Source organism: Dreissena polymorpha, chromosome 14, assembly GCF_020536995.1.
Source record: "Dreissena polymorpha isolate Duluth1 chromosome 14, UMN_Dpol_1.0, whole genome shotgun sequence".
Taxonomy (NCBI): Eukaryota; Metazoa; Mollusca; class Bivalvia; order Myida; family Dreissenidae; genus Dreissena; species Dreissena polymorpha.
In genome coordinates this window covers 43,919,412-43,947,120 of record NC_068368.1, presented here as the reverse complement: position 1 = coordinate 43,947,120, position 27,709 = coordinate 43,919,412, and the positions used below count along the sequence as shown (strand labels likewise).

The window sequence follows — 27,709 nt, the reverse complement described above, 5'->3', positions numbered from 1 at the left end:
AAACCTTATTTGCCGCCATGTTTTTTGTCCGACATCTACCGGCAAAGGGACATTACTCTCGTTATTAAGCAATATTTACAAATTTAATATTTTACAGCATGTCTATGGGAAAACGAACAGACGAAATTAGGTTATCTATTTAATGTACAAATCCTATTTAGAATCCCTTAGATAGCATGTAAGCATCAGACTGTCAGTGTACAAGTTGGAGACAGTTGGACACCATGCCTGTACGACTTTGGAGAGCATACCAGAGAGCACTGCATGCATACCCAGTGATGACGGCGTCCATCAGCGCTGGTAAATGAGTACATTTTAATATTTACTATAAAGTGCAGCTGTTTTTCATTGTTGTTTTATCTTAACAGCGATTTTTACCCGTTGGGTAAGTACTAGTGAAAAAAATAGAACTATAAACTCTAAAATTTGAAAAATTTGCATCATGAAATCGTCTGATACATTTAATTATAGGGAATTATGTGTCTTTTCAATTGCTTTGTATCATACAGTGATCTATTTCCAGTGTTGACCTATTTCTGGTGACATTTGTTACAATAAGAATGAGAATATCGTAAGGGTATCATGTTTAAAGATTTTTATAAACGTTTAAACGAAACGAAATAAACAAAACGTTACCGTTTAAACGGTATCCCTATGTCCGTTTTAAAAGCAGTAGTGCCATCGCATTTCTAAACTGAAAGAAGCAAATATTTCCGGAAGTTATATTAAGTGTTTATCCCATTGGCGCAATGACATCATATTAAAACCAACTGTTCTCATTGTTGTAAAACCATTGGGTTTAGCTCGACTGTTATCAGTCCTTCCCAAAATTATAATTTATTGCCGGCCATGAGGTCCTATAATCATGCAGCCATTTCCGGCCCAGACTGATTATTTCAGGCCCAAAAAGTAAATAATGACGACGAAAGACAAAGATGACATTTTTAACAATATTTTTAATATTATCAGATTAATACACAAATCATGCATTTAATCATTCAGAATTGCCAAGATTTCTTTAGCATTTGTCTCTTCATCCTGGATATCTGAATCCTCTACGGAAGACACATCCTCTGACTAATCTTCTTTCGTTGGATACCCATCAGTTATAGCCTTGGGTGGGCGCTAATAATTAAGTCGACGAAGACCATCTCCATGTATCATGAGCATACAATGCTTAATCTTTTTGCTAAGCTGTTGTAGGCTAGCATACCTTATAATACTTTACTAGTCTTAAAGTCAATCCCAATGCTTTTGAGGGAATTATTTGGATGATTTTTTTAAATTATGGTAGAAAACGTTGTTGGTCCTGTATGTAGATGTGAGTTTGTTACGTAAAAACGTCATTAAATATTTAATTTTACATAAAACCATCGAATCTTAACAGCCATTTGTCTACAGCTGCTGAAGTGTCATAAGCTGTAACGTCTGCAGTGCTGAGTTTGATCATCATGAGAGTTTGGTTTGGCTCCTTCACTAAATTTTAATTAAAACGTTTTAAGATATTAAAAAATAAAATGAAAACAAAATCACCAGTTATATATCTGGATACTCTGTTTTCCTTCGAACTCCTATGTAGATATTGTCAGATCGCTTCGAACTCCTGTGTAGGTGTTGACAGATCGCGGCAATATCACAATGACCTGTGTTAATGCCCTGCTTGCTTACGAATTAATCGGATATAACGGGAACCAAAAGTATATGATATCGATTCTCTTCCTTTGCGAATGTACTCATATAGTGATGACGTAGTGTGTAATTTGCATTGACGACGCAGCAAAAATCTTCGGATACTGTATATTCACGTACGTCATTCAAGTAATGTAACCAATGAAAAAATGTTTTACATGATTGGAGTATTCATAAATAACTCGGTAAATTCCCACTTTTGCCTTGAAACTTTTCTGGAAATAGCTTATGGAGTTCCAAATTTCGCTATAATTTTATTACCGGACACGAGGTCCGGCAATATTTGAATCATTTCCGGATTTTCCAAATTATTATCGGAAAAATCCGAGGACCGACGGTATTTCGGAAAGACTGTGTTATATATGATATATATATTGTGGTGCTATCCTACTCACCCCGGCGTCGGTGTTTCCGTTTCCTTAAAAATGTTAAAGTTTTCATACTACCCTAATTATTTTTATTGTCCCTTGACATATTGCTTTCATATTTTGCATACTTGTTTACCAACATGACCACAACCTAAAAACAAGAGAAGACAACTCTATAAAACATTTGTGTCATAATTATGGCCCCTTTTCCACTTAGAATATGCAGCAAATGTTAAAGTTTTCGTACTACCCCATTTATTTTCATTGTTCCTTGACATATTGCTTTCCTATTTTGCATACTTGTTTACCATTATGACCCCAACCTATAAACAAGAGCAGACAACTGTATCAAGCATTTTGACAGAATTATTGCCCCTTTTATACTTAGAATATGCATATTATTGATAAATCTATGTTAAACTTTGCGTACTACCCCAAATATTTCCCATATCCTTTGACATATGGCTTTTATATTTTGCATACTTGTTTACCAACATGATCCCAACCTATAAACAAGAACAGACAACTCTATCAAGCATTTTGTCATAACAATGGCCCCTTTTCCACTTAGAATTTTCAGCAAATGTTAAAGTTTGCGTACTACCCCAAATATTTTCAATGTCCCTTGACATATTGCTTTCCTTTCCTATTTTGCATACTTGTTTACAATCATGACCCTAACCTATAAACAAGAGCATACAACTGTATCAAGCATTTTGACAGAATTATTGCCCCTTTTATACTTAGAATATGCATATTATTGATAAATCTATGTTAAACTTTGCGTACTACCCCAAATATTTCCTTTATCCTTTGACATATTGCTTTATATTTTGCATACTTGTTAACCAACATGACCCCAACCTATAAACAAGAGCAGACCACTGTATCAAGCATTTTGACATAATCATGGCCCCTTTTACACTTAGATACATGTAATTGAACATTTTGCTTTAATTGCCATAACTTCTTTATTTATAATCACATTTTATAATTACTTTGACAAAACAACACTTACCTGAATACCACAATGGATTCCACCCAAACAATACCCCACGCCCCTACCCAGAATCCCTTCCCCCCCCCCCCAACCTCCCCCCATCTTTATTACCACACCCCACATTAAACCCCCCGCGCACCCCCCTACCCCCCCAACCTCCCCAACCATTTTTTTTGTCTTTTAACATCATCTAATAAATTACCCCTCCCCCCCCCACATTATACCCCCCTCTCACCCCCTACCCCCCCCCCCAACCTCCCCCCCCCCCAATTTTTTTTTAGCATCATCTAATATATTACCCTACCCCACATTATACATCAACCCCCCCCCCCCCCCCCAAAAAAAAAAAAAATAAATAAATTTTTCCTTTTTTTATTTTTGAAAGATCATCTAATAAATTATTGAATATGAACAATTTCCGCATGATGGCTTACGTTATACTGTCAAGCAATGAATAGTCGAGCGCGCTGTCCTCTGACAGCTCTTGTTCTACTTACATGCCGTAATATTTTGTAACAAAGACAAATTAGTATCGAACCCACATTTCTTCAATTAGAATAGACCGGTTAAATTTTCTATTGTTTTAACTAACAAAATGAACATCAAAACCAGTATCTGTTCATTAAATTAAAAATGAATGCCGATGAAGAAACGGTGTAAACATTTCCTCTAACACTTCGTGCTGAGCGCGTCGAATGTTCAAGACCATTCGGGGCATGCTCATGCAACAAATGGCGGAAAAATTGTCCCGATCACTTTGTGTCAACGCGCATAAAATATTCCTACGTCTAGTCTGTACATGGTGTATTGTTATGTTTAGAGTATTGTGAATAAGGGCCATCTGGTGCATGTGATACAAATACGAGTCTTTTTCAACAGCTTTTAATAAGTTTTGCAACGTCGTAACGTAATGAATTAAAATGGATTGACTGTTGATATTGACTGGTTTAAATTTTACTGTTTTTTTTTAACGTTTTTAGCTCACCTGTCACGAAGTGACATGGTGAGCTAATGTGACCGTGTGATGTCCGGCCTCCGTTGTGTGTGCGTGTGTGCGTTTGTCCGTCCTTCAACAATTTGTTTGTGTAGACAGTAGAGGTCACAGTTTTCATACAATCTTTATGAAATTTGGTCAGAATGTTTATCTTGATGAAATCTGGGTTGGGATTGTATTTGGGTCGTCTGGGATCAAAAACTAGGTCACCAGGTCAAAAACTAGGTCACTAGGTCAAATAATAGAAAAACCTTGTGTAAGCAATAGAGGTCGCAGTTTTCATCCAATCTTTATGAAATTTTGGTCAGAATGTTTATCTTGATGAAATCTGGGTTGGGATTGTATTTGGGTCATCTGGGGTCAAAAACTAGGTCACTAGGTCAAATAATAGAAAAACCGTCAACAATTTGTTTGGGTAGACAGTAGAGGTCACAGTTTTCATCCAATCTTTATGAAATTTGGTCAGAATGTTTGTCTTGATGAAATCTGGGTTGGGATTGTATTTGGGTGATTTGGGGTAAAAAACAAGGTCACTAGGTCAAATAATAGAAAAATCTTGTGTAGACAATAGATGTCACAGTTTTCATCCAATCTTTATGAAATTTGGTCAGAATTTTTGTCTTGATGAAATCTGGGTTGGGATTGTATTTGGGTCATTTGGGGTCAAAACTAGGTCACAAGGTCAAATAATAGAAAAACCTTGTGCAGACAATAGAGGTCACAGTTTTCATCCAATCTTTATAAAATTTGATCATAATGTTTATCTTGATGAAATCTAGGTTGGGATTCTATTTGGGTCACCTCGGGTTAAAAACTAGGTCAATGGGTCAAATAATAGAAAAACCTTGTGTAGACAATAGAGGTCACAGTTTTCATTCAATCTTTATGAAATTTGGTCAGAATGTTTATCTTGATATAATCCAGGTTGGGATTGTATTTGGGTCATTCGGGGTTAAAAACTAGGCCACTATGTCAAATAAAAGAAAAACCTTGTGTAGACAATAGGTCACAGTTTTCATCCAATCTTTATGAAATTTGGTCAGAATGTTTATCTTGATAAAATCTTGATTGGGATTCTATTTGGGTCATCTGGGTCAAAATCTAGGTCACTAGGTCAAATCATAGAAAACCCTTGTGTAGACAATAGAGGTCACAGTTTTCATCAGATCTTAATTAAATATTGTCAGAATCTTTGTCTTGTTAAAATCTGTGTTGGGATTGAATTTGGGTCATCTAGGGTCAAAAACTAGGTCACTAGGTCAAATAAAAAACAACTTTTGTAGACAGTAGATGTCACAGTTTTCATCCAAACTTAATTAAATTTGGCCAGAATGTTAATCTTGATGAAATCTGGGTTGGGATTGTATTTGGGTCATCTGTGGTCAAAAACTAGATCACTAGGTCAAATCATAGAAAAACCTTGTGTAGACAATAGAGGTCATAGTTTTCCTCTTAACCTAATGAAGTTTGGTCAGAATGTTTATCTTGATAATATCTGATTTTAGATAGTATTTGCGTCATCTGGGGTCAAAAATTAGGTCACTGGGCCAATGCTAGTAAAACTTTGTGTAGATGAAAGAGGTCACAACTTTCATCGCGGGCCTAATGACATTTTGTCAGAATATATTAATTAATGAAATCTTTCTTGGGATTGTATATGGGTCTGATAGAATTTAAAATAATTTAGCAAGGTTAGTAAGGTGAGCGATTCAGGGCCATCATGGCCCTCTTGTTTAGCAAAACACGAAACGCCACCGTTTAAACGTGACATCCTAAGAATCAGGTGATGACGTCACACACATGAACTCTGTGTATGTTGTCTTACTAAAATTACTGCTGAATCTCTGAATCTGAATGATATGTTGAAGTAACAAAATGTGGCTTCTATTCAACAGGGTGTGTGCATGAAGTTAATGTGAGCTAGACAAATGTCCCACTTTTGCCAATATTACAGCCTTTAAACACTAAATGGATGTTGATTTCACAGTGCTTTCACTTAGTAAATTCCAGTCAAGAATGGTTTGCTGAAAGAAAGTGTATTTTTATTTATCACTGTTTGTGTGTAATGGTCGGTAGCACTAAGAGTTTTAGTTCACTGATTTTAACACTTTATTTTGGTGGATGTAATCTTCAATCTTCGTAGCCGTTATAGTGCATTTGGGTCTTAGACAATGCTAATAGTGATCAATATTGATAGCCGGTACGAGCCCTTCCACTACCTTGTACAAGAAGGTCAATCTCTGTTGGTGTTGCCTCTCTTGTAGTGTAAGAAGGTTTAATTTGTCCAGCATGGCTTATATGCATCCATCTAGTCTGGATTTGTAATTCCTGGTGATGTCGCAGATTTGTGCTCAAGCTTGTCTATGTCACCTTGCTTATATGGGTTGTTTCACACTGCCCTCCTGTAGTCCAGTCCAGATCGAATGAGCGCTTGTTATCCAGTTTGCCAGCAGTTTTTTGGTCAGTATCTGAAGTTACGTCTCAGGCAGCCTAGTGTAGAATTGGTCTGTTTTGTGATGTTTGAGATGTGGATTTTTATTTTAAGTAGTAAGTATGGGTTTTCTGGGACTTTTTATGTCCCCCACCCACTATCGTGGGGGACATATTGTTTTTGCCCTGTCTGTCTGTTGGTCTGTTGTTCTGTTTGCTCCAACTTTAACATTTGCAATAACTTTTTCAATATTCAAGATAGCAACTTGATATTTGGTATGCATGTGTATCTCATGGAGCTGCACATTTTGAGTGGTGAAAGGTCAAGGTCATCCTTCAAGGTCAGAGGTCAAATATATGTGGCAAGATTCGCTCGTTTTATGAATACTTTTGCAATATTGAAGAACGCAACTTGATATTTGGCATGCATGTGTATCTCATGGAGCCGCACATTTTGAATGGTGAAAGGTCAAGTTCAAGGTCATCCTTCAAGGTAAAAGGTAAAAAATAAATATTTTTTTTTAATTTCAAAGAGGCGCAGAAGGGGACATAGTGTTTCTGACAAACACATTTCTTGTTTGACAATTATTGTGTTGACAATGGTTTAGAAGACATTTCTTGGAGTTAAACCGCACTCCCCAGTCATTGTTGCAAAAATTTTCTAACAAATCGAAATGTCAATATCGTTCTCTAAATCAACTAATATGTAACGGTTACATGATCATGCATTAGTTGGCAATTTCCACTGCGGTTAGCTAATTTCAACACGTTCAGCTATTATTGTTTTAAGGCCTTTTTAATGGGTTCTATGTTTTATTATTCATTTTCAGTAACAACACATTATGTTTGTTGATGTGCTGCCTGTATATGTTTTCACAATACTTTCTTTGTTTTATTTTTTACTGCATTACTGCGAAGAGGTAATGAACAGACGACTATAGCATTAAACTTTATGGCATGCTCAAGTCAAAGGCTGTAAATAAATAGGTGCAATGCTTTCAAAAACTTAAAGTGTTGATATGATGTTAGAATTTTAATACTCAGAACTGGTGAACAACTACATGAAAACCCTTGCATCCAAGCTAGTCGATAAATTGAGTCGTGTTCTGAGAAAACTGGGCATATTGCATGTGCGGTAAGTGTCGTCCCAGATTAGCCTGTGCAGTCCACACAGGCTAATTAGGGACGACACTTTCCGCTTATATGACATTTTTCGTTTAAATGAAGTCTTTTCTTAGCAAAAATCCAATTTAGGCGGAAAGTGTTGTCCCTAATTAACCTGTACAGACTGCACAGGCTAATCTGGGACGACATCTTTCGCACATGCATTATGCCCAGTTTTCTCAGAACTGGACACAATTGATAAAACATACATGCTCAGCTATTCATGAAAGGGAACTCTATTATAATGCGACCCAAATATGTCAAGAATGTATTAGCACTAATGATACCCAAGATATTGAGGTTTTGAAGTCTTATGAATTGCAAAAGGGTAGACAAAAATTTAATAGTAAGCCATAAAAAGAAAATAATTAATGTGTTACTAAAAATATTGTTGTTTCTATGTATTTGTATAGGCTGTCTGATGTCTACAGGAGACATTTTGTCACAGTTTCTGGTTCAAAAGCGAAGTTTAGCAGAATATGATGGGAAACGAACCCTCCGGTTTGCCTTTTTTGGCACCTTTTTAGGAGTAAGTATGCACAAACTACCGGTAGATTTAATTACCTTAGACATTGTTTTTCTGGAGCAATTATTTCGCTGAAGTAAATTTCAATTTTATTGTAATTGTTGATATCTCATAATTACACTCAGATTTAGGAACCTTCACATAAAAATTGCTATATTATTGCAATTATGAAATGTAAAGAACATTTTATCAGCCTGTGGACTTGTGAAGCTGGGTATGGTAATTAAACAGTGTTATACACCCAGTCCTAAGTTCTATGTGTGGACACTTAATTCATGTGGACACGCGTCAAGTATTTACCATAATAGCATTACTTTTTGTGCTATTGTCAGGCATGTACCATAATGTCAATAATAATTGTACGATTGTCAAGTAATAGTGGGAGTTTTTCCTTTCAGTAACTGATGCATTTGCAAGATAAATTGGTTGCCATGTCTGATCTATTTTCAGGGACCAGTTATAACTGTCTGGTATTCCACATTAGCTCGAGTTTTTGGTAACACAAAGTTTGGACCTCTTAAAATGGTGCTTTGTGACCAGGTAAGTTGTGTGTGTAACCTATTTGTTTGAATAGTTTACTAATTGAAAACAATTGTATATTGTCTGTTTTCAATATCTGTAATCAACCAATTCCAGATTGATATATATTAATTGATATATAATTTTTCAGATTTGTAAGCTCGGGTATGTTATTGCATCTTGAATTTGTTGATTTTATACATTGTCTGATATACATCTTGGATGCAACTGTAGGGTGAACATTTTATTCCATTGTTGACTCATGAAAATGTGTGTCCAAAGAAAAATGTTGGTTTGACAGTGCCAGCACTCTTGATAAGGGGCATAATGGCGCAATTATAGAATCATGACAATATGCATCAATTTTATTAGCCGGATTTTTTTCGAAAAAATCTCGGCTTATAGATTGATGTTGTCGGGCGGGCGGGGGGGCGGGCGGGCGGGCGGGGTGGCGGCGTGCTCGAAAATGTTAAAGTTCTTATTTCATGGTATAACTTTGGTATGCTTGGACCTAGAGTCTTCAAACTTGACATGAAGGTTGGCCAGGATTAACAGATGACCACTGGTCATTTCAAGGTCATTCATTTGAAGGTCAAGGTCACTGTGACCTTCAATATAAAAAATGTTAAAGTTGTTATAACTTTGGTATGCTTGGACCTAGAGTCTTGAAACTTGACATGAAGGTTGGCCATAACTAGTTAGTAACCACTGGTCATTTCAAGGTCATTCATTTGAAGGTCAAGGTCACTGTGACCTTGAATGTAAAAATGTTAAAGTTCTTATTTCATGGTATAACTTTGGTATGCTTGGACCTAGAGTCTTCAAACTTGACATGAAGGTTGGCCAGGATTAACAGATGACCACTGGTCATTTCAAGGTCATTCATTTGAAGGTGAAGGTCACTGTGACCTTCAATATAAAATTTTTTAAGTTGTTATAACTTTGGTATGCTTGGACCTAGAGTCTTGAAACTTGACATGAAGGTTGGCCAGAACTAGTAAGTAACCACTGGACATTTCAAGGTCATTCATTTGAAGGTCAAGGTCACTGTGACCTTGAATGTAAAAATGTTAAAGTTGTTATAACTTTGGTATGCTTGGACCTAGAGTCTTGAAACTTGACATGAAGGTTGGCCAGAACTAGTAAGTAACCACTGGACATTTCAAGGTTATTCATTTGAAGGTCAAGGTCACTGTGACCTTGAATGTAAAAATGTTAAAGTTCTTATTTCATGTTATAACTTTGGTATGCTTGTACCTAGAGTCTTCAAACTTGAAATAAAGATTGGCCAGTACTAGAAGATGACCACTGGTCATTTCAATGTCATTCATTTGAAGGTCAAGGTCACTGTGACCTTAAATGTTAAAATGTTAAAATTGTTATAACTTTGGTATGCTTGGACATAGAGTCTTCAAACTTGACATGAAGGTTTGCAAGCACACTTAGATGACCACTGGTCATTTCAAGGTCATTCATTCTAAGGTCAAGGTCACTGTGACCTTGAATGTAAAAATGTTAAAGTTCTTATAACTTTGGTAGGTAAAAATGTTAAAGTTCTTATTCCATGTTATAACTTTGGTATGCTTGTACCTAGAGTCTTTAAACTTGACATAAAGGTTGGCCAGTACTAGAAGATCACCACTGCTCATTTCAATGTCATTCATTTGAAGGTCAAGGTCACTGTGACCTTCAATGTTAAAATGTTAAAATTGTTATAACTTTGGTATGCTTGGACCTAGAATCTCAAACTTGACGTAAAGGTTTGCAAGCACACTTAGATGACCACTGGTCATTTCAAGGTCATTCATTTCAATGTCATTCATTTGAAGGTCAAGGTCACTGTGAACTTAAATGTTAAAATGTTAAAATTGTTGTAACTTTGGTATGCTTGGACCTAGAATTCAGTAATTTAAGTATTGCATTGACAAAAACACGAAAGGTACTTTCCTGTCATTTAAATAAAAAATCCGGCTTCAATGCGGTCATCTCCGACCGCGGAACTCTTGTTTACACTGTGTATCAAGTATGAACACAAAACATATCAATAGGCATTATTATGCACAGTTATTCTAAATAACATCTGAAAATTGTATCATTTTTGCAAATAGTTATGTGAAGTGAAAAGTTCACTTATTTACATTGTGGGGTAGTTTATTAGTAACATTAGCTCTTAAAATATAATAATGGATTAAAAAGTATACTGTGAAAAAATGTAGTAGTAGCAAAATAAATAACTGATAATGATACTTTTTATTAACCTGTTTATGAAAATATGGTAATAAATATGTTAGTCATTAGTTAATTATTTTTTCCAGCACCATAATTTCTCCACAAAGCGAACAAGTATACTCCTAAATCTTTCTGTGTTAACTCTTTTAGCTGAGTTTTGAAGAGCAACATTAGTCATTTCCTTGATCCTCATCAACAGTGCTGTAAATGAGTTGAAGTCAACGACAATACAAACGCATTAATTATAATGAAACCAAAAATCACCTTTTCTCCTTTACTATAATGGATATTTCCAGTAATGAAACATAAATGGCAAAAAAATCTGTAGCAATCCTGCTGGTAAGCACTTAGATAGATCACCGTTTGTATCAATAGGCATTATTATGCACAGTTATTCTAAATAACATCTGAAAATTGTATCATTTTTGCAAATAGTTATGTGAAGTGAAAAGTTCACTTATTTACATTGTGGGGTAGTTTATTAGTAACATTAGCTCTTAAAATATAATAATGGATTAAAAAGTATACTGTGAAAAAATGTAGTAATCCTGCTGGTAAGCACTTAGATAGATCACCGTTTGTATAATAAAATTTACTTTGTTTATCGCCCACCAAATAGCCCCCAATCTTGGATTGACTCATTTGAATTACAGATAAATAAGGCAGACATGGAAGATTGTAATTTGTATTAAACCGGAGATTTTAATTTTCACTGTTAAGCCAAAACATATTTAACAATAAGAAATGGGAAAAAATTATCACTGATTTTAATCTAAAACAACATGTGTCTTTTCCAACAAGAGTTACTGAACGTTCATCATCAATATTAGACCATTTGTATTCAAATTATGACAACATTTCTGAGGTTATCATACCAAAAATAGGCATAAGTGACCATTACCAAGTAGTTTTTACATTAAGCGTCAAAGGTAAAACTGTTAAAACAGATGATCATGATGATCATAAAATTAATAAGTACAGATGTTTTAACAAATTTAATAAAATCAATTTTCAAAACAACTTAGCAAAAGCTAATTTTGATATGGTTGAAACAATAGAGGATACTAATGAGGCATTTGAAGTATTTTATAACATATTAAACTCAGTCCTTAATAAGAATGCCCCTATCAAATATAAAAAAGTGAAGAGATTACAACAATCTGGTTGGTACAACGAAAACGTAAAACACGCTAGGTCTTTAAGGGATAAATATAAATGTGAATCTAATTGGCCACAATATAAGTTGTGGAGTAATAAATGTAACAGTGCAATCAAAATGGCTAAAAAAGAATATTTTTCGAATGCGGTACAACACAAGTGCGAAATCGCTCTGGAAAACTATTAAATTAGCATCAAATAAACACAAAGAATCCTCTATTTTGCTAAATGTAATAAGGAAGGATGATCAGATAATATCTGGTAAAACAAATGTAGCTAATGCACTTAATGACCACTTTGTTGACATCTCGAAACTTATTAAAAAGGCTGAATTTGCTGAACACGATTTCAACTCACTGAAAACATATCTAGATGCTAAGCTAGATTCTTATCATTTTTCTGTTCAGTTTATTACTACATCAGAAGTTAGTACTTTAATTAATTAATTAATCAACTTCATTCAAACAAATCTGCTGGGGCTGATGGTATAGGGCCCAGCATTATTAAACTTTGCAAAGAATTCATTATACAACCAATCACTGCTCTTATAAATAACTGTATATCACATGGAACCTTTCCCGACACGCTTAAAATTGCACACGTTATACCTTTATACAAGGGGGGATCGGTTGAAGATCCCAATAATTATAGACCAATATCACTACATAGCATATAGCTAAACAATTGCATACATATCTAGAATCTACAGGTCTATTAAACAAAACTCAGTCTGGTTTTCCCAAATATCATTCTTGTCAAACAGCATTGATTAATATAGTTGATTCATGGCTTAAACAATTTGACAATGGAAATCTGGAAGGTACAATTTTCTTTGATTTAAAAAAAGCATTTGATCTTGTGGAACATAGGGTTCTTTTATACAAATTAAAACTTTATCATTTTAATGATAGGTCATGCAACCTATTTTCTTTATATCTCCGCAATCGATTTCAGTATATCAAAGCAGAAAACACTACCTCTACTTGTAAAAGCATCATTGCTGGTGTTCCCCAAGGATCTATTTTAGGACCTCATCTATTTCTTATTTACGTTTATGATCTTTCGCGAGATCTTACATGTAATTCTGCAATGTATGCTTATGATACAACATTGCACACTTTGGGAACAAATATTCAAACAGTTCAAAATAAGCTACAAACAAATCTTTCGATTGCAAATGATTGGTGCCAAACTAATAACATGATTATAAATGCACTAAAAACTACTTGTATGGTATTAGGGTCGAAACGGAAAACTCAAAACTTAACAAATCTAAAACTTAAAATTTCAGATACGGTGATCAAAACAGTAAATTGTCAAAAACTGCTTGGACTTTATATTGACAATACTCTTTCTTGGAAACTACACATTAACAGCGTTTGTTCAAAAATGTCATCACAAATGTTTCTTTTGCAAAAAATAAAACCTAGTTCTGGCTACCATAACTTTAAATGTCGCTTTTTATGATTTTTGACTGGCGCGACTTTATTGGTCTGTCAATACTATATAAACTGTACGCTGAAGTTTCTTTAGCTAAATAAAACCATATTTAACCCTTGAAATGCGTAAGCTCTTCTATAATGGTTATATCTCACCTATATCCGACTAAGCATGCATTACCTGGAGTTCAGCGGCCAAAACAGAAATTAATAGAAAAGTTAAAATACAAAAGTGTTGTGGTGCACATATTTTAAATAAAAAGTACAACACCAATTCAAAAACACTATTTAAAGATCTTAAATGGTTGACTTTCGAACAGCGTAATCACTATTTCACGTCAGTTATTGTATTTGAAGCATTTCACAATCAAACCCCAACATACATACGTGACCTTTTGACACCTTCACAAAATAATCACTATAACTTGCGATCTTGCGAAAAGGGGGATTTTAAGCTTGTGCGAATACCCAAAACAAACCATTTCAAACGATCGTTTAAATTTTCTAGCACAAAAATTTGGAATTCGTTACCCCAATCTATACGTCAAACAAACAATTTAATTACATTTAAGAAAAAATTAAAAGCTTATCTTTCTACCACACTTTATGACATAAACTGAACATGCTTTATGTTGTTTTAGTAAATCACCTTAGTTAATTGTTTGAATACTGTTCTTGCATAAATGGTTATTGTAGTTTTATGTCTGTCATTTATTTTTAAGTATAATATATTTCATTATAAGTGTGCATGCATATATGATTATTAATGGTTTGTTCTTATTGCTCATGATGAAATATGATGTTTTTGTTGTAAATTGTATATTCTTAGAAGATCTTGTTGAAAATAAGAAATGTATTATATAAATTGCATATTATGTTATTTCATCTGATGTATTTCTTAACAAGTCTATCTTCTTTAAATAAAGATTTTATTATTATTATTAATATTGCTTTGTTTTTCAGTTGCTGTTTGCCCCGATTTTTTTACCTTACTTCCTGTCAGGCATGGAAATACTGAAAGGAGAAGGCTTGGAAGCTATCAAATCTAAGTTGAAACATGTAGGTGCTTACAATATGTAATACATGTACATGATTTTTACCTATGGTTAGTGACTTAATTTATTAAATTTGTCCGTCATAATTTGTACATCATAGTTTAAAAGATGGGGAATGGGGGGGGGGGGGGGGGGGGGGGCGGTAATATTGGAATCAGGTTTTCCATCTAGCCATACATCCATCCATAATATTTATTGTTCGGGTATATATAGAAGTATCTGAGGTATAATTTAATACTTAATTTTTAGATAGATCTCATTAAAGGGAAGTTTGATTCATATAAGCCATAATTCTTAATTCCATATTTTTATAGTTATTATCCCCCGTCAGAGGCGGAGGGATATTGTTTTGGCGTTGTCCGTCCGTCCGGCCGTCCGTCCGGCTGTCCGTCCGGCACTTTTGTGTCCGGAGCCATATCTTGGAAGTGCTTTGGCGGATTTCATTGAAACTTGGTATGAGTATATATATGCATAAGAGGATGATGCACGCCAAATGGCATTGTACACCATCTGTTAAAAACAGAGTTATGGCCCTTTGTATATTGAAAAAATGCTTTTTACTATAGGCACTTTTGTGTCCGGATCCATATCTTGGAAGTGCTATAGCGGATTTCATTGAAACTCCGTATGAGTATATATATATGCATAAGAGGATGATGCACCCCAAATGGCATTGTATATCATCTGTTAAAAACAGAGTTATGGCCCTTTGTATCTTGAAAAAATGCTTTTTACTATAGGCACGTTTGTGTCCGGAGCCATATCTTGGAAGTGCTTTGGCGGATTTCATTGAAACTTGGTTTGAGTATATATATGCATAAGAGGATGATGCACGCCAAATGACATTGTATACCATCTATTAAAAATAGAGTTATGGCCCTTTGTATCTTGAAAAAATGCTTTTTACTATAGGCACTTTTGTGTCCGGAGCCATATCTTGGAAGTGCTTTGGCGGATTTCATTGAAACTTGGTATGAGTATATATCCCCTCCAGAGGCGGAGGAATATTGTTTTGGCGTTGTCGGCTGTCCGTCGGGCTGTCTGTCCGTCCGTCCGTCTGTCACTTTTTGTCCGGAGCCATATCTTGGAAGTGCTTTGGCGTATTTCATTGAAACTTAGTATGAGTATATATATGCAGTCTTCGAAATTAGCACACGCCCGATTGCCCGTGGCGAGTAAAATTACTGCCGGGCATATACAAAAATTCACGTTTGTGGCCCGCCGGGCATGTAAATTATTGAAGCCAATTGACAGTTTATAAAAAAAATCGTAAGCGGTTCTTGATATTTGCAGATCTATTTTTCAATTTTGCGAACAAACACCTTGCCGTAAGTTGTAAAACAATGAAATTCGATTGGTTTAACAACACACACCTGCTTGCACACGTCATCATTATTGATTTTGACCGATGCAGTTCGGTCACATTCGGTTCTTATCGACGGTTTCTCTAGACATTAATCGAGAAGATGCTTTTTGAATCGATCATTTCAGTCAAGTAATACGCTTCCGTTTTGTCAATGTAAACGAATGTCATTGTCGACATAGAGGCTATGCAGTATCTTAGGTATGTTGATGGGGCTAGGCCCGATAAAGCACTTCCAAAATAGAAAATTGACAATGATTTAGAGAAAAAGGAAGCCAAGAAATGGTACGAGGACACCAGAGAACGCTCTTTTCAAGAGCAATGGTGTAACGATCGACCGTCTTAATTCTAGTGACTGATTAGATGTAGTTGTATTCACTACTATTGAAACAAATGTTCTGCTTTACTATGTGTAGCATGTAAGTGTTAAAATGTTGTGATTTGTTATAATTTTGGTAAAAAAAGTTTGGGCTTGTAAAAAATATGTTGGGCATGTAAAAATTCTTAAGTAACTGGCCCGACTGGCATGTAACTTTTCAAAGCTAATTTCGAAGACTGTATATGCATAAGAGGATGATTTACGCCAAATGGCATTGTACACCATCTGTTCAAACCAGAGTTATGGCCCTTTGTATCATGAAAAAATGCTTTTTGCTATAGGCACTTTTGTGTCCGGAGCCATATCTTGGAAGTGCTTTGGCGGATTTAATTGAAACTTTGTATGAGTATATATCCCCCGCCAGAGGCCAGAGGCGGAGGGATATTGTTTTGGCGTTGTCCGGCTGTCCGTCCGTCCGATGTGCACCCATCCTCTAACAAAGCATATGTTGCGGGGGATATCAATTCTATGAATTTGCTTGTTACCCTTTGCTATTTGTTTTAGCTCACCATGAGCACATTGTGTTTTTGTGATTGCCTTTTGTCCATCGTGTGTTGCCAATATTAACCCTGTTGTCAATGTTAACCTTGTTAAAACCTTAGAGGCCACATTTATTTTTAAACTTCATGAAAGTTAGTCAGAACATTTGATCCATTGACCAATGATATCTTGGTCGAGTATGAAACTGGGTCATGTAAGGTAAAAAACTAGATCATTAGGTAATATGAAAGAAAAGGCTTGTTAACACTCGAGAACTCGCATTGTTATGTCCAATCTTCACGAAATTTGGTCCAAAGATTTGTTCTTATTATTATGATACCTCAACCGATTTGGAAAATGGTTCGGGTTTAAATGTTTATATGGAATCCTTGTAAAGACTCTAGAATTCACATGTTCAGTTCAATCTTTATGAAACTTGGTCAGAACATAATTTGCAATGATATCTTTGGCAAGTTAGAAAATGGTTCCAGTCTGTTGCAGAACAAGGGTCACCAGATGGGCTGGGCAGTCTCTTCATGGCTATATTGAAACAGTGTTAACGCTATATTGGTCCAGAATTCTTGTTTCATTTGTTCGCAGACATCTACACAGACACTTACCATTTCAATTTGTCGAAACATAGTTTGCAGTTAATGCTGGTTAATTAAAAAAATAATCCAAACATGTCAAAGCACATTTAAATACATTCTTTATACTAGATCACTTGACAATATTGATATATAAACATGCTGGTTTTTAATCTTTAATAATCTTTAAAGCATTAAATCAACTCTTTATGAAAAAAATAGTAAGTATTTAATCAGTAATAACAAATTGATGAAAATGTTTTTTCCTGACCTAGATTTAAATTGCTGTGATTAAATGTGTCATTCAAAGAATCATGGAAATTAAATTTATAATTGATTTTATATTGATGTTTTTTTCCATTGGAAATTCATAACAATGATGTTATCATCAACATCCACAATGATCAGGTTAGTGATGATGTTATAGCAGACAGACATCGGGTTGTTCAGTCCATCTTTCTGTGTGGCCAGAGTTGACAATTTCTTTCTCCCCTCGCGATTCACTCGTACAACAGTATGGGAGGCGTACCCACAGACAAGGACTTGTCCAGAAGGTGTTACATGAACACCCCATGGGCCTTGTAGTTCAGGGTCAGTGAATGTGGATATCAGGCTGCCATCTGTGGCCAGTGTGAGGACCTTGTGCTGATTGTAGTTGGTGACATAGATCTTGTCACCAGCTGGACTCACTGCACATTTGTACACTACAAAACATAGAACATATCATACATTACCAGGTCAGTATTAAAGACATAAACACTTTTAAAAATATGAAAATAAGCACAATTGTATGTGGGTTAAATCCACAATAGTGATATTTTTGTTAAAATATTGGTAAATACATGTATTCATCATGTGTTCAATTTTTTCATTCAAATGGACATTGAAATATATTTACAATACTTCACCATGTATCAGGCATAACCATGTCTTACATGCATCCAATTTGTTAATGCCAACATGGGGTCTATTATGAATATTAAGGAAAGCATAATACATTGTTTGCAAATTTGCGCTGTATTAATGTATAATGCGCGCCAACTTATTATATTGAAATGTGGGGTTGTAATCTGCCCATAATATATGGTAAAGTGCAGTACATTACATTTACCTGTAGTGCCAGCTTCTGTATTCTCATAAAGCTTTTTCACAAGTGTCCCAGTCAAGGTATAATGGAATAAAGCAGTGCCAGAGGTGATGTACAATTTTCCCCGATGGTGAGCAATGCCAACAGCAACATGTGGCAATTGTAACTTGTTCCCATTCACCAGCTGCCCATTGGTTACAGACACAAACTGCACACCTCCATGACCAAGAGTCACAGCCACCTCACTGGATGTGATTTGGCAAATGTCCAATGGAGAACCAGACACATCACAATGACTGGACACATTGCAATGCTTGTCCAATAGCTTCACTCTCTTATTATAATCGGCAATAACAACCGCACCACTAGGCAAGCTACAAATGCCTCTGATGAGACAACTCTGACTTGTGTCTTTTGATATGTTCACATTATACTGGCACTTTTTCGTCACAGTCATTTCCTGGTCTGGGATGAAAGACTGCATACTGTCTACAACCCTTCCTAGACTAGACTGTTTAGACAGGTACTGCACAATGTCAGTGTTTGCCTGAAATATGATTGATCTCCCAGCCATACATGTGTTTTCCTTCAGAAATGACTCACACTCTTGTATTTTGTCCAGAAATTTTCTGCTGGCTATGAATTCAGTCTCTTTCTTTCTCGCATTATGAAGGCCCTGCACAGCTTCACCGAGCTGTTGCAGTTCATCCTTCAGCCTGCTGCAATTGTCAATATCCTTCTGAAGAGAGGCTTGCAATGTTAGCCTAATTTCATCCATTTCTTTCATAGTTGTATTTTCTTGTTCATCCAAAGCAGCATTTAATTGTGTACGCAGCTCTCTTATTTCTTCTAGTTTTTCACCGTATGATCCCTCCACGGACTGAATGCTGGCCTCCTGTATTCTCTTAAACTTATTAAGTTTGTCAAGAATTGTTTGAATTTTATTTGACAATTGCTGCATATCCACTGACAGCTTTTGGACTGATTCAGAAGAAAGAACCAAATTGGTGCATTGTCTGAAATAGCAACATGAATCAATATTATCAATAATCAATTTGACATATAAAATATTAAGGGGAAATAAAACAAGAAAAGAAGGGTAAATTGATAATATTTCAAAGCATTGTGCGTGTTTACAAATCTATTTTAGGGTAGTCCTCTAGCAGTGAAAACCCTTATCAATTTAAGATTGTGCATTACAAACAATAAATGCCCCATTTTGTAACCTTAATATACATGTATGTAAAAAATGACATAAAATATTATACTCTCAATATGCAAACATTGTTTATAACAACTCTTCAAATGCATTAAACAATTGAACTATTCACTAACTGTTACATTATTATGCTCCCCTTTAGTATATTGTTTTTCTGGATGTGGGTCAGTCTGTCGACAATATGTAGGCCAAGTTTGGATCTAGGACACATGCGTCCCAAAACTAGGTCATCAGGTCAAATGTTAGTAAAAAAAAGCATGTTACCTCTTTACAGGCAACATTTATGGCTAAATATATATATATCTAGGTCAAAATTTGTATCTTACATTTTCTTGGCTTATTTTGGATCTGGGCCGCGTGTATCCAAAAATTAGGTCACCCTGTTCAATCTTAGAAAAATATTGTTACCATTCTAGAAGCTAAAATTATGACTATCTTGATGAAACTGGATGACAATATTTATCTTGACAAACTCAAAGCTGATTTTGAATCTAGGTCAGGTGTCCCTAAAAACCTTGTCAAATCTTTTTTTTTAAACTTGTCATCTCTGTACTAATAATTTAAGATTACTGGTATGTAATATGTGGGACATCTATTTCTAATAGTTAATGTAGGATTTGTTGCAGGAACTAAAATTGTATTGATGATAGGATAGTTAACATGTGTGTATCATTTGTGTGTTGTTGTTATTCAAGGTTCACTTGATCAATACCCCTCATTAAGAAGGGGGGAAAACAGCAATCTATCTGTTTGTTTGTACGTATGTTTGTTTGTGTGAAATTTCTTGTCTGAGCCATAACTTTGCAGTATATTGATCCAATATTCTCTTCCTACTTCAAAGGTCAAGGTCACACTTTGTGGTCAAATATTGCCATAAAGCAGTGTGACAATTACTTGTTTAGCCAAAGCTTTGCCATATATATAGGGATTTTGAAACAATTTGTCACAAAAGTAAAAGATCATAAGACAATGTAATTCATGTAACAACTGTCTACCTGCCTTAAAGGTAAAGTTCACATGTAGTGTTCAAATGTTTAATTGGCCTTTGAACAGCTTGATTTCTGTCTCAACCATGACTGCCATGTATTGATGGAATTTAAAATAATTTGGCATGAATGCAATTAATCATAATAAGATGTTGCAAGGTAAACCATCTCCATACCTCAAATGTCCAAGTTATTTGGACTGTAACTTTGTCATTTATTATGCTACTTTTAAAAAGTTTACCACTAATTACATTCATGAGTACAAGGCATTCATGTGTAAAACCTTTCTCCCGACCTCAGAGGTCAGGGTCATGCTTCGAAATCAAAAGTCAAATTTGGATAGAAAGCATCTTTTCCAAGCTGTAAGGCAACAGCATTTGGTTTACTTCATGGACTGTTTTTTTTAATGTGATCACTTTTAACTACGTGGAAAGAAATGACGAAGTGTCACTTACCGATGATTCAGTAAAACACATTCAGAGCAGCACAGCTGATTATGGTTCTGGCAGAACATTTTCACCTTCTCATTGTTGTGAATGTCACATTTCAGTAGCAAATCCTCCATTTTCTTTGCCAGAGGCCATTTATTTATTTCTCTTCTTCCATATGTTAAATGATGCACATTTATTTGATCATGATGATAAAGGCATTTTTTCGCAAAAAGATTTCAAACATGTTTCACAAAAAATTTCAGCACGTGCTTCGATATCTTTATTCTCGCAAGCTCCACATGAATAGTCCTTCACTAAATCTGAACTGTTATGAACTGAATCTACAGAAGTTGCCATTTTAAATAGGTATTGTGAACTGTCCTCTGATTAAAAAGTTGTTTGTTCACAATAATTGTTATTACTTTTATGATATACAAGGGATGTTATTGAAACCAGATTGTGGCGCATAAAGATAAATTAGTATGATAACCATTGTTCTAAATTTCAAACTGGTATAGGTTGAATTATGTTGGGTGTCAAACCCCATAACCCACATAATATACACACATATGTACAAAGTCTATAGTTAAATCACAAAATGATACTGTTTATAGATAAATATTTGGCTGATGATAGGTGTGAAAACATTTTCTTAAATTAGGGTAAAACTAAATACATGTATTCTGTTAAAGGGGCATGTGCTCAGATTTTAGAATTTAAAATATGTCCTTCAATATTTTTTTCAACAAATATGTGAAGTTTTGTGCAATCATAATACAAACATAATTATAAAATCAACAAAAAAGGTTTAAAAAATGCCTTTCTTGTGATTCAACCAGTGACTTTTGGAAGCTAAATACATGTGTAATACAAAACCTCAATACCAATCAGGCTTTCACCCTTTGCATGCTGGGAAATTTGTCATCTGTTAAAATTTCGTCTACTGAATTCCTAAAATTAGCATTTTCTTTGGATTTTTTTCAAAAAATACTATCAGAATAGCAAACAGTTTGGATCCTGATGAGACACCACGTTCTGTGGCGTCTCATCTGGATCCACTCTGTTTGCAAAGGCCTTCAAAATTCGGTTCCAGCACTGAAAGAGTTAATGCGTTACAGTGAAATTAAAATACCATGTTCATAATTCAATTGTTTTTAAAATTGTCGAAGAAATTCTTTATAAATGCTTTATAATTTTACTGATTTCAATTTGTAATTATTCATAAAGGAACCAATACGACATATTTGGTAGTCGTTAGTGTAATTTTGATTGTTTAAATTTTAATATTCTTTTAAGTTCATATGAGCACTTACATGTAGAACTCTTGTGTCCATAATTGCACAGTTATTGACCTTTGTTAATTGTTATATTTAACATCTAATAATAAAATCATCTTATTGCTAAGAAGATACAAATAACCGGTAAGAGCATTATTCCTTGACCCCCATTTCTTGAAGCAGAGGTTCTATAAATATAAGAAATTGCAAGATCAGGACTTGCCAACTGCCAGCACATATAAGACATTGTTTTGTTGTCATATTAATGGAAGGCATGTTTGTTTTTTAACCAGGTTTTCCGAAGGAAAAAACTGGTTATTAGATTGGCGAATGCGGGCGGGCTGGCTGGCTGGCGGGCTGGCGGGCAGGCGGAACAAGCTTGTCCGGGCCATAACTTTGTCGTTCGTTGTGAGATTTTAAAATCATTTGGCACATTTATTAACCATCATTAGACGGTGTATCGCGCGAAAAAATTACGTCAATATCTCCAAGGTCAAGGTCACACTTTGAGTTCAAAGGTAAAAAATAGCCATAAATGAGCTTGTCTGGGCTATAACTATGTCATTCATTATGAGATTTTAAAATCATTTGGCACATTTGTTCACCATCATGGGACAGTGTGTCGCACGAAAGAATCACGTCAATATCTCCAATGTCAAGGTCGCCACGACTAAAAATAGATTTATTTTGAAACGAACTTACAAAGGGGGTTAATTTTGTTTGTTCATTTCAAAAGTTCAGTTTGAGTTGTCTCCCTTTATCAGATTTTTTTTCACAATGAAAACCTGGTTTTGTGACAATTTTGTCCCTTGTCTCACTTTTAAAACCTCACTTGAATATGACATGTTTTGTACTCCATGCATTTGTTGATCTATTTCAGGTTTACCTGGATGTTTTAAAGACAAACTATAAGGTACGTGTACATGCAGTATTTAAAGTGCTGGTTTTTTAACCTGTATTAACATGGGTAGTATTCCAGAAATATCGCAAGTTTATGTTTACACTCTTTTCCTCAGTGAAATTCAAAAACTGTTTATTTAATGATCATTTTCGGACTGATAAATATAAAATGTGTCTCATATATCACCCATAGATACTAGTCCTTTCATTGTTATCTGAGAATATATTGCTTTGCAACCCAGAACGTAGTGCAATTAAGGTGTTTTGACTTTCCTCATGAACACCATGTTTGTGAGTGACCAATGTTGTTTGTGTTCACATTTGGGGCCGGAATACGGCTGCATTCCCAAGGGGAATAAGTATATATTTTTCCCAAATGGGGAAATTCAAAAAGGTTTTAGTTGTGAATCTGTATAATTTATGGATGCTAGTTGGAAACTTACATATAACTGGTATATCAACCTACATTTAAGCTCCTAACTGTTGCTTATTACAGTGATAAATGTATCATTAATACATCATTACTTTTGTTTGAAGGTGTGGCCATTTGTCCAGACTGTCAACTTCACATTTGTTCCTGCAGCTTATAGGTTTGTAAGAAGGGATCATCAAATTATGGTTTGGTCAATGCATAGTATCATATTATTCATTATACTGTTGTTACAAAGTAAAGGGGACTTAACCCCCCCCCCCCCATTACAAAGTGAAGGGAAGTTATATTGAAATTATTATCCCCCTTTTAAAAAATTGAAGGGTAGTATACAGTACTCACCAGGGTTGGTAAGTGTGATATTTCCAGTAAGTATTTTCATGTTTTCATGCCGAACATTCACAAGCTAAACAGAATACTTGCTCATGGTAAGCTTTTTAAGCTTTTGTTATCATCTTTTGTCTGTGCTTGTGCATCAAAATTTACCATAACACTCTGAAGGCTGCATTTATTACCCAGTAATCAGAAACTTGGTAAGAATATTAAATAAATAATGACTGAGTTCAAAACAGGATTATGCAGCATTATAAAATAGGTCAAATGAACAAAAATATTTTTAGCACTAATGCATTTTTTTTGCTGAATAATGATGTAACTTGCTTAGAACATTTGCTATGATATAGCATATAGGCAATGGTTCCAGTCTGACTGCCATGAAGAAGTGCAAGTTTTTCTTACATGTCTATTGTGAAACCTTGTGAACACTACCCGCTTAGAAAAGGCAGTCAGGCTCGTATCCTTGGGTCTCTCAGTGAATGCGTTGGACCCTTGTGTGATTAAAAAATATTACATGATCATGGTGACCTGGTGGCAATATGTTTCCCTATTTCAGAGTAGTAGTGGTAAACCTGGTGGCAGTATGTTTCCCTATTTCAGAGTTGTAGTGGTTAACCTGGTGGCGGTATGTTTCCCTATTTCAGAGTAGTAGTGGTTAACCTGGTGGTAGTTTGTTTCCCTATTTCAGAGTAGTAGTGGTTAACCTAGTGGCAGTTTGTTTTCCTATTTCAGAGTAGTAGTTGTAAACCTGTTGGCAGTATATTCCCCTATTTCAGAGCAGTAGTGGTAAACCTGCATGGTGGCAGTATGTTTCCTTACTTCAGAGTAATAGTGGTTAACCTGGTGTCGGTATGTTTCCCTATTTCAGAGTAGTAGTGGTTAACCTGTTGGCAGTTTGTTTCCCAATTTCAGAGTAGTACTGGTTAACCTGGTGGCAGTATGTTGCCCTATTTCAGAGTAGTAGTGGTTAACCTGGTGGCGGTATGTTTCCTAATTTCAGAGCAGTACTGGTTAACCTGGTGGCAGTTTGTTTCCCTATTTCAGAGTAGTAGTGGTTAACCTGGTGGCAGTATGTTCCCCTATTTCAGAGTAGTAGTGGTTAACCTGGTGGTAGTTTGTTTCCCTATTTCAGAGTAGTAGTGGTTAACCTGGTGGCAGTTTGTTTCCCTATTTCAAGGTAGTAGTGGTTAACCTGGTGGTAGTTTGTTTCCCTATTTCAGAGTAGTAGTGGTTAACCTGGTGGCAGTATGTTTCCCTATTTCAGAGTAGTAGTGGTTAACCTGGTGGCAGTTTGTTTCACTATTTCAGGGTAGTAGTGGTTAACCTGGTGGCAGTTTGTTGCCCTATTTCAGAGTAGTAGTGGTTAACCTGGTGGCAGTAGGTTGCCCTATTTCAGAGTAGTAGTGGTTAACCTGGTGGCAGTATGTTCCCCTATTTCAGAGTAGTAGTGGTTAACCTGGTGGCAGTAGGTTGCCCTATTTCAGAGTAGTAGTGGTTAACCTGGTGGCAGTATGTTTCCCTATTTCAGAGTAGTAGTGGTTAACCTGGTGGTAGTTTGTTTCCCTATTTCAGAGTAGTAGTGGTTAACCTGGTGGCAGTATGTTTCCCTATTTCAGAGTAGTAGTGGTTAACCTGGTGGCAGTAGGTTGCCCTATTTCAGAGTAGTAGTGGTTAACCTGGTGGCAGTAGGTTGCCCTATTTCAGAGTAGTAGTGGTTAACCTGGTGGCAGTATGTTCCCCTATTTCAGAGTAGTAGTGGTTAACCTGGTGGCAGTAGGTTGCCCTATTTCAGAGTAGTAGTGGTTAACCTGGTGGCAGTATGTTTCCCTATTTCAGAGTAGTAGTGGTTAACCTGGTGGCAGTATGTTCCCCTATTTCAGAGTAGTAGTGGTTAACCTGGTGGCAGTATGTTTCCCTATTTCAGAGTAGTAGTGGTTAACCTGGTGGCAGTTTGTTTCACTATTTCAGGGTAGTAGTGGTTAACCTGGTGGCAGTTTGTTCCCCTATTTCAGAGCAGTAGTGGTAAACCTGGTGGAGGTATGTTTCCTTATTTCAGAGTAGTAGTGGTTAACCTGGTGGCGGTATGCTTCCCTATTTCAGAGTAGTAGTGGTTAACCTGGTGGCGGTATGTTTCCCAATTTCAGAGTAGTACTGGTTAACCTGGTGGCAGTACGTTTCCCTATTTCAGAGTAGTAGTGGTTAACCTAGTGGCAGTATGTTTCCTTATTTCAGAGTAGTGATATTTAACCTGGTGGCGGTATGTTTCCCTATTTCAGAGTAGTGATGCTTAACCTGGTGGCGGTATGTTTCCCTATTTCAGAGTAGTGATGATTAACCTGGGGGCAGTTTGTTTCCCTATTTCACAGTAGTAGTGGTTAACCTGGTGGCAGTATGTTCCCCTTTTTCAGAGTAGTAGTGCTTAACCTGGTGTTGGTATGTTTCCCTATTTTAGAGTAGTAGTGGTTAACCTGGGGGCAGTATGTTTCCCTATTTCAGAGTAGTGATGCTTAACCTGGTGGCAATATGTTTCCCTATTTCAGAGTAGTAGTGGTTAACCTGGTGGCAGTATGTTTCCCTATTTCAATGTAGTAGTGGTTAACCTGGTTGTTTATTTCAGAGTAGTGGTGGTTAACCTAGTGGCGGTGGGTTGGAACACGTACCTGGCCTGGATGTCAGAGAAGACCCACCATCACACAGAGCCAGCTGACCAGGGTGACCTCGACCTTGCACATGATCAGCATGAGAAATCCACTTGATGTGGTGTGGTCATTAGCAGCTAACACTTGGCATTTACAGAGATTATTTTTAAAGGTATGCATATATTGGTGGACTTTTACATTCACTGAGATTTTTTTTATATGTATGTATATGTGGAGTTTTGCATTATATTTGATTTTATTTACAGGTGTGTATATTTAGGTTTTACCTATTTATTTAAGCTCCATAGCATAGAAAGCCTGAGGCTTATTTGAAACACTCTGGAGTACATTTCCTGTGACTAGAACCAGTTCTTGGTGTCTATGGGGGAAATCTAAAAAACGCTCCCAGTGGGGATAAAACCAATGTCTTCCTGATCGCGGACACCATTTCCTCCACACCACTGCGACCTCTATGCATGTATATTTAGGCAAATAACCTAATTGAATAGTCCACATCACCGCATCATAATGACATTTTATGTTCCTTCATAACTAAATTTCTATTAGCCTAAGCAACATTTATTAGGTTTTAGCTGTAAGACTTCCCGTGAACTTGAAGATAGCAAAATGAAGATTGTTTCTTAAATCCTGGTTATGAGTGGCTAGCACATTTGCTTCATTTAAATTTCTATCAGACAAATGATAAATTAATACAAATATGCCATGTGATACTGTAACAAAAGGATATTATCTAAACATAACTTCTTTCTGGATTAGCTTTCTCTCTATTCCTACACATTTATTTATGTTGTGTTTTTCTTTGCATTCTGTACTCCAAGTACATTAGGTTTTAATGTGAATGGTGAATTTACAAAAGCTTACTCCATTCTCTACTTTCAGGACCTCAAGAATTTGTAGAATTTCAGGTATTTCTCTACAGTGTGCAGTCAGTGTTGAACATTTGGAAGCATTTTGAAGCATTGTGTTTGAATTTGCTATTATACATTAAAACTTTGATGACAAA

General features: G+C 35.7%; 3 protein-coding genes across 3 annotated transcripts in view; 1 reads left to right on the top strand and 2 right to left on the bottom strand.

Annotated features, from left to right (window-relative positions):
• The window catches only part of LOC127858403 (X-ray repair cross-complementing protein 5-like), a 54,384-nt gene extending 54,256 nt beyond the window's left edge, over positions 1–128 (bottom strand). The window contains exon 1 of the mRNA XM_052395540.1: positions 5–128. Within this exon, the coding sequence (XP_052251500.1) occupies positions 5–19 (15 nt within the window). The 5' untranslated portion in view covers positions 20–128. The remainder of the gene's footprint in view (positions 1–4) is intronic.
• On the top strand, positions 85–27,709 carry LOC127858409 (uncharacterized). Its single transcript, XM_052395548.1, has 8 exons — positions 85–300; positions 8,059–8,174; positions 8,622–8,711; positions 14,480–14,575; positions 23,261–23,293; positions 23,818–23,870; positions 26,664–26,857; positions 27,586–27,709. The coding sequence occupies exons 1-7, from the start codon at positions 225–227 to the stop codon at positions 26,800–26,802; spliced, it is 603 nt and encodes a 200-aa protein (XP_052251508.1). The 5' UTR covers positions 85–224; the 3' UTR covers positions 26,803–26,857; positions 27,586–27,709.
• On the bottom strand, positions 17,486–21,625 carry LOC127858404 (uncharacterized). Its single transcript, XM_052395541.1, has 3 exons — positions 21,128–21,625; positions 18,492–19,483; positions 17,486–18,084 (listed from the first exon to the last, which is right to left on the bottom strand). Exons 1-3 carry the CDS (start codon positions 21,235–21,237, stop codon positions 17,720–17,722), a joined length of 1,467 nt encoding a protein of 488 aa, XP_052251501.1. The 5' UTR covers positions 21,238–21,625; the 3' UTR covers positions 17,486–17,719.

Excerpts from the sequence above, each read along its gene's own strand:
- LOC127858409 (XM_052395548.1), top strand. The coding sequence starts at position 225 with ATGCCTGTACGACTTTGGAGAGCATACCAGAGAGCACTGCATGCATAC. Across the intron at positions 8,175-8,621 it reads TTTTTGGCACCTTTTTAGGA|GGACCAGTTATAACTGTCTG; the intron begins GTAAGTATGCAC and ends ATCTATTTTCAG. Across the intron at positions 8,712-14,479 it reads AAATGGTGCTTTGTGACCAG|TTGCTGTTTGCCCCGATTTT; the intron begins GTAAGTTGTGTG and ends TTTGTTTTTCAG.
- LOC127858404 (XM_052395541.1), bottom strand. The coding sequence starts at position 21,237 with ATGGAGGATTTGCTACTGAAATGTGACATTCACAACAATGAGAAGGTG. Across the intron at positions 19,484-21,127 it reads TGTGTTTTACTGAATCATCG|ACAATGCACCAATTTGGTTC; the intron begins GTAAGTGACACT and ends TTGCTATTTCAG. Across the intron at positions 18,085-18,491 it reads TACAGAAGCTGGCACTACAG|TGTACAAATGTGCAGTGAGT; the intron begins GTAAATGTAATG and ends TATGTTTTGTAG.